At 45.5% G+C, this 7607-nt stretch overlaps 1 protein-coding gene across 1 annotated transcript in view; it reads left to right on the top strand.

Annotated features, from left to right (window-relative positions):
* The first annotated feature begins 5601 nt into the window (after nt 1-5601).
* Nucleotides 5602-7607, top strand: part of Dcbld1 (discoidin, CUB and LCCL domain containing 1) — a 63268-nt gene continuing 61262 nt past the window's right edge. Inside the window, exons 1-3 of the mRNA XM_090337754.1 lie at nt 5602-5682; nt 6356-6550; nt 6850-7036. Of these exons, the coding sequence (XP_090193880.1) occupies nt 5602-5682; nt 6356-6550; nt 6850-7036 (463 nt within the window). The remainder of the gene's footprint in view (nt 5683-6355; nt 6551-6849; nt 7037-7607) is intronic.

Raw genomic sequence — 7607 nt, 5'->3', positions numbered from 1 at the left:
GCTGGGAGTTTGGCCTCGTGATGGTAGAATGCTTGCCTAGCATGCACGAAGACCCGGGTTTGATTCCTTGGTACCACATATAAAGAAAAAGCTGGCAGTAGTGCTGTGGCTCAAGTGGTAGAGTGCTAGCCTTGAGGAAGGCCCAAGGACAGTGTTCAGGACCTGAGTGCAAGCCCCTAGGACTGGCAAAATAAAATAAAATAAAGTGCTGTTATTTGAGTAAAAGTATTTATAATTTTGTATACATTTATATGTATAAATTTCTAGGTCTCATTTTTCTTACTTCACACTATCATTTTTAGATCTAATATGCAAGAATTTTCATTCATTGCTTTTTTAAGTGGTATGCACTGTTTGAAAATGTACACTCATACTCATTGTCGCGATGAACTTCTGATTGTTCCAGTTGACAGTGTACACTACAGCAGAGTCAGGTCAAGGGCACAGCACCAAGGTACCTGGTTTAACTGAGGATCACCATTTAGAATTGGGGGGCAAGGCTACCTTCTCTCCAGAAGTGTGGGAGGGCCCTGGTACTCAAAACACATCATCAAGTTTTGTAGTTTATTTACTTGTTTATTTATTTTTGCCAGATTTGGGGCTTGAACTCTGGTCTTGAGTGCTGGCCCTGAGCATTTTTGTTCAAGACTAGTGCTTTACTACTTGGGCCACAGCTCCACTTCTAGTTTTTGTTGTTTGTTTTTGGTTCATTGGCGATAAGATTCTCATGGTCTTTTCTGCTTGAGCTAGCTTCAAACTACCATCATCAGATATTAGTACATGTTTCCCCAAAACAATAGTTACATTCAAAATATGAAAAGTCATACAAATATCTCACTAATCACAAAACTAGTTAAATAATGATGTGCCTATTAAATTGACTAAAATTGAAAAGTATACACAAAGTTCAGTGCAGTGCATTTTGATGCTGTGGCAAATTTTAGTGTCTTTTTTTTGGTGGGGAGAGAGTCAGTCCTGGGCTTGAGCTCAGGGTCTGAGCACTGTCCTTGGACTTTCTCAAGGCTAGAGCTCTACCACTTGAGCCTCAGCACCACCTCCAGCTTTTTTCTATGTATGTGGTACCAAGGAATCGAACCTGGATCTTCGTGCATGCTAGGCAAGCACTCTACCACTAGGCCAAATTCCCAGCCATTTTAGTGTCTTTGAAAAAAAAAAAAAAACAATTCACTGAAGTGTACAAAGACATTTTGGTTCATCATATACTACCAAGACAATTTACTTTTTTTTTTTTTTGCCAGTCTGGGGCTTGAATGCTGGGCCTGGGTGCTGTCGCTGAGTTTCTTCTGCTGCAGGCTCATGCTCTACTACTTAAGCTACTATATCACTTCTGACTTTTTTGAATACTTTATTGGTGATTTGTCTCATGGATTTTCCTGCCCAGGCTGACTTCTAACAGCAGTCCTTAGATCTCAGCTCCCTGAGTAGCTAGGATTACAGGGGTGAGCCACCAGCATCCAGGATGATAATTTACTTTTTGATAACTTACATTCAGAGAATAATTTCTATTTTTGTTTCAGCCCAATCTATAACTGTGACATTTGAACACAGAATAACTATTCACTTTCAGGGAAGGATTACATGTGTTGTATAAGCAAGTTGATAGGTAACCCTATAAATTAGTTTCCATAATATATATACACACACTACAGATTTCAAGCTAAATATATGTAGGGAAGCTGATTCATCACAATGACCTGTAAGGGAGGTTCAATGAAAAGAATGTTGTCACCAAGACCCAGGAATTGTCACCTCTGGAGCTATATGTGGCTCTTCTCATTGAGTTGAGGACAATAAATCTCTTGGTTGCCCCTGTCTGGATGATATGGAACAAGCTACGTGTGCCAGTTGCATCCCACATATGCCAGTGAAATGGCCCTTATGAACAGTTCTTGGAGAGATTCACTCAGTAATAGAGTGCAGCTTAGCATAGGTGATGCCCTGGATTCCATCTGTAACACTATGAGAAAAGAAGAAAAAGATCAGAGTTCATTTTCTGTCAACTTTTGAAGAACTAATAATACAGGATGGGCCAGGTGCCAGAAAACTAGAAGTGGTGATGTCACTCAAAGTGGTAGAGCACTAGCCTTGAGCTGAAGATCTCAGGGACAGTGGCCAGGCCAAGAGTTCAAGCCCCACTGCTAACCAAAAACTAAGCAAACAAACAATCAGTTGGGATGGAGGTTTTTTCAGCTTCTTCTTCTTTCTTCTTTCTTTCTTCCTTTTCTCATTTCTTTCTTTTCACTATAGATGTCTAGTTGTTTTATGACCATTATTAAGTAAATATGCTATCCTATCTACCCCTCTCTTGTCTCTGTTTCTGTCTCCTCCATTAATACACAGAAATGGTTACTCTAGGGGCATATTATATAAGAAACATTGATGCAAGAACTATTCCTACCACTTAATTGGTCTTTCATTAAAAAACAAAAAAATACTGTTTTAGCTGGTGACTTATACCTGTAATGCAAACTACTCAAGGGACTGAGATCTGAGGATAAGGGTTTAAAGCCAGCCTGGGCTGAAGAGTCTATAAGACTCTTCTCCAATTAACAACTAAAAACCTGAAAGTGGGACTGTGGCTCAAGAAGTAAAGTATTAACCTTGAGCAACAAGCCCAGGTACAGAGCCTAGGCCTTCGGATAAAGCCCCAGGTATTGCACAAAAATAAAAACAAAATCCCGCAGATTAGAGGTTGACTAGAAGTAGGAATAGGAGTAGTTGTTTCCAGCAAACTCTGGCTGGTGTTGGGATCCTACTTTGTGTATAAGGGACTTAGATCTATCATCTCTACTCTAGGGAAAAACTCTAATTGGTCTTTTCTTTATTTTTATCATTTTTCAACTTGTAATCAAGGTACCTGATCTTCCCTCTCTTCCTTCCTTCCTTGCTTCCTTCCTTCTTTCCTTTTTAGGGGACTGGGGTTTGAACTCAGGGTCTGGGCTCTGTCCCTGAGCACTCTACCACTTGAGCCACAGCAATACTCCTGGCTTTTTCTTTTTATGTGTTACTGAGGAGTTGAACCCAAGGCTTCATGGATGCTAGGCAAACACTCTACCACTAAGGCACATTCCCAGGCCCTGTATCTGATATTTCTAAATGAAATTTGATAAAGCGTCTTTACTTCCCCTCTTCCCGGGGCCTCCAGATCTTGTTCTTGCATTTCACTCTGGTTCAGGCTCAAACTCACTGGCAAATATAAATACCCTTTGTTCTCCATTTCTGAGTTTTTTTTTCAGTTCTCATCTTACAAGTATTTCTTTAAAATTATCATTTTTCACCCCACTAAGGCCCTCTAGACTTTTATTTATTTATTTTTGCCAGTCCTGGGGCTTGAACTCAGAGCCTAAGCACTATCTTTGGGCTTTCCTCAAGGCTAGTGCTCCTCTACTTGAGCCACAGCACCACTTTCAGCTTTTCTACATATGTGGTACAGAGGAATAAAACCCAGGTCTTCATGCATGCTTGCTAGGCAAGCACTCTACCTCTAGCCCAAACTCCTGGTCCCCCCCTCCAGACTTTTATTTTTTTAATTTAATTTAATTTTAATATATAGAAAGGTTACAGTTATATTTGCCAAATAGAAGGTGCATTATTTCTCACACACTGAAAATCCTTCTCATGTTTTTGTCCCCACCTACCTCCATCCACCCCCTCCTCTAATCTTTTCCCCTCCTATTTCAAATTAACAAATAAACATATATATAATATACCAGGTAACAAAGTCAGATACTATAACCAAAGGGCAACACAAGAGAAAAAATAGTACATTAAGAACAGTCACTCATAATTAAGCTCTTGTTTCCATGTCCTTGAGATTCATTCAATTGACTTCATCCTATATGGCCTTATGTACCCAGGGTTTGAGCTATTGTAATCCTTTGCTAGGAGAGACCTGGGTTTGTACTAATTATTATAAATGAGGGAAAACACTGAGGCTATGTTCCTTTGGGTCTGGCTTCACTTATTATTTTTTTCTTACATTTTCAATTTCCTTACAAATGGGGAAATGTTGTTCTTTCTGATGGCAGTATAGAATTCCATTGTGTATAAATACCACATCTTGTTGATCCAATCTACTGAGGGGCATTTGGGTTGGTTCCATATCTTTGCTGTGGTAAATAGTGCTGCAATGAATGTCGTTGTGCTACTGGCTTTAGTATGTCCTTGTTTCTGGACCCCTTCCCAACTTTTAAAATCCAAGTTACAACTCCTTTCTCTTCTATCATTGTACTTAATGACCTATATAATTTATCTTTTCTGTGTAATTCATGTTCTCAATCTTCTGGGGAGAGTATTCATGAAGTAGAAGACTATAAAGATTTCTATTTCATATCTTAGATCTCTTCTTCATAGAATCACAATCAGAATTACTGATAAGGATAAAATTACTTGTATCATTAAGTTGAGCCATAATCTATTCTGAAGCTTTCTAACTTTGGAATTACACAAAGTTTGCAGTTCTGTTTAAATGCATTGCTTTTCCTGGAGCTTCAACTCTGGGTCTGGGTGATGTCCCTGAGCTCCTTTTTGCTTAAGACTAGTGCTGTACCATTTTGAACCACAGGGCTGCTTCCAGCTTTTTCTGTGACTCACTGGAGATAAGATTTTCCTGCCCAAACTAGCTTCAAACCACAGCTCTCACATCTCAGCTTCCAGAGTAGCTAGGATTACAGATGTGAGCCACAGGCACCCAGTTTATCTACTTTAGCAAGAGAGAATACATTTTCTTTTTTTCCATTCCCGGGCTTAAGCTCAGAGCCTGAGCACTTGTACTTTCTCAAGGCTAGAGCTCTACCACTTAAGCCAGGCACCATTTCTATGTATGTGGTACCCAGGAATCCAACTCTTGTCTTCATGCTTGCTAGGCAGTTTTAGTATGATGTGAAAAGTAAAGTGTGTGTACATATAAAATAACCTTAGAGATTTTTCTTTCATATTTTCAAGGAAGGAATAACACCATGAAAGCAATAGGATCCAGCTGATCTTTCTGTATAGTCATTGTTATCAGATCCTAAATCTCTCCCTTTATCCAACTAAGGATTCTGGAAAGAAAGATAAAACCGCCAGGCGGGGTGGCTCACACCTGTAATCCTAACTACTCAAGGAGGCCGAGATCTGAGGATCAAGGTTCAAAGCCAGCCTGGGCACTAAAGGACCTGAGACTCATCTCCAGTTAACCTCTAGAAAATGAGAAGTGAGGCTTGGCTCAAGGGTAGGCAGAAGCCTTGAGCTGAAGAGCTCAGGGACAATGCCCAGGCCTAGTTCAAGCTCCATGACCCACAAAATACATACATACATACATACATACATACATACATACATACATACATACATACACACATATATACCATCCCCATCAAAGTATCCGCAGAGATGGAAATGGTCACCCTGGGAACTCACCTGCCTCAGCCCAGGAATTCCTCCCTGCTAAACAACGTTTCTCTGTCTTGGCTTCATTCATGGCTTTAGAGTCTGGCAGCAGCTGCCCAAGCTCCCTATCTTGAAAAGATAGAGAAATAGGAAAAAGGGAAAGCTGGAAAGAGAAAACGATTCAGTGTATCCTGTCATGATCGCTTCATGATGCCGTGTTTTCATGGGAGCACATTTTTTCAACCTAAGAATTGTAAAGCCCTGTGGTTTGACTATCTCCTTTCCAAGTGGGTACCTGGGATTCAAGTTTGAATTCCTTCCTCGCGTTCACCCTCCCTCCCCCTCTCAAGTCTCAAATGTTAAAAACCAAGAGACAAGCAAAAAGGACCTGTCTGTTGGGAAGAGGGTCGCTTACAAGGCCACCGGGGAACGTATCTGATCGGTTACCATTCATTTCCACTGTTGTCACCCCACTCAACCACTGCGCAACAGTCTCAAAACTCTCCACACTTCAACCCACCCTCCTTCCTTTTTTTTTTTTTTCTCATTCTCTTCCCGGGATGTATGTCCCTGGATTTTAAGACCGGGTTATGCCTCTCTTCTGTGGCCTGCCAGCCCTGCATGCTCTGGCCCCTCCACCTCGTAACCCCTGACATCCACGGCTCCCAGCGCCCCAGTCCCACTTCCCCTTCCTCCCCTCATTCCTCCCCCCTTCACACCGGTGTGTGTTAATTGTGTCCTCCAAGGTCCGAGTCTAGAAGCCAGAGTGAATTCTTTATAAAATATATATATATATATTTAAAAGTCTAACAAGGATTTACTCTAGCATATCAGGGAAGCAGTACGGAGAAATAGGAAAGGAGAAAACTTTCTGGCTTCCCACGCGGGATATGGGAGTTAAAGACTCCTTGCTCGATGATGCTTAACTTCTGACAAGTGCCACGTGGGTTGAATCCCCGGCCAGATAGGCTCAACGCTGAGCCGAACAACTAAACACTGCGCGAGCGCACGGACGAAGGAACTGCGAAGTGAGACAGGACGACCTGAGCACGGAGGACGCCCGCGCCCCGCGGCTCCCGGGGAAATCTTCCCGCCGGGTGCGTTTCAGGATGCCAGGCGAGCCACCACGGAGAGCAGGCAGCGGCTGAGCTTAGCCAGGGTAGGGAGGGGCGTGGCCTGCATGCTGTGGGGGGCGGGGTCTGTTGGCCACGCCCCTCCCACTGGTTGCTGAATCGCCCGGAAAAGATAATAGATTCGGAACTGGGCAAAGAAGCAACGCAGTTCCGACGCTGCGTACCGCTGGCGAAGAGACTCCTCCCTTGGGGGCGGGGCGGGGGCGGGGACGGCGCGCGGAGGGGCGGGGATTTATGGCCACGCCCCCACCCGCTGGGCGCAGAGGCTCCCAGTAGCGAAACGGCGTTGAGAAGCCGCTGTTCCCAGTGAGGTCGCCGTGCTCAGCAGCTGAGGAAGCGGCGGCGCACTGGCTGCGGCGGCGCCGCGCCGGCCGAGGGGAAGGTGGAACCTGCCAAGCTGGCGCCCGGCAGGGCCTCGGAGGGCGGCGAGCTGGCGGGGACTGCGGGGCCGGGCCTCCTGGCCCTGCTGCTGGCGGTGTGCGCTCCGCTCCGGCTGCAGGCGGAGGAGCTGGGTGAGTTGAGTGGCTCGCGGTCTGGCGGACTGAGGCGCCCGGGACGCCGCGGGCCGGGCCTGGAGGGACCCCGAGCGGGAGGAAGTGGGGTTCGGCCGCGTCCGGCTCTGCCAGGCCGCCGCTGGGGATAAACTAAGTTGAGGATTTGCGATCCCTGGCTGAACTGCTTCCCGCCCCCCACGAAAATCAACTCCGCACCTGGGCCACTTGTCTCGCTTCGCCGTCTCCCAGTCCAGACGGCTCGGCTTCCGACGGTGCCGGCCCCGGAGGAGTGACCTGGCGCGGGGCGGGGGTTTCGCCTTAGGGGACACCAGGGTCCGAGGGCGCGCTGCTCCGGCCTTTTGGATAAAGCTGCGGTGTGGGTTTGTCGGCTCCAGTTGAATGGCTGGGCCATGTTTTCCCCACGTTGGCCCCGGAGCAGGCGGCCGGCCACACGGTGCCACCTTCTCCTGAGTGACCTGCCTGAACGCAAGTTGAAATTCCTGTGGATGGGATCCTACTAGGGTATCTGAGGCGTGGACCCAGACCAAGCTGCTCTTTCTCTGTACCTTCGAGTTCCGTCTAAGCAGCC

Source organism: Megascapheus bottae, chromosome 8 (genome assembly GCF_031878675.1).
Source record: "Megascapheus bottae isolate mThoBot1 chromosome 8, mThoBot2.hap1, whole genome shotgun sequence".
NCBI classification, from domain to species: Eukaryota; Metazoa; Chordata; class Mammalia; order Rodentia; family Geomyidae; genus Megascapheus; species Megascapheus bottae.
The sequence above is the reverse complement of the archived record's forward strand: the minus strand, read 5'-3'. Positions and strand labels throughout refer to the sequence as shown.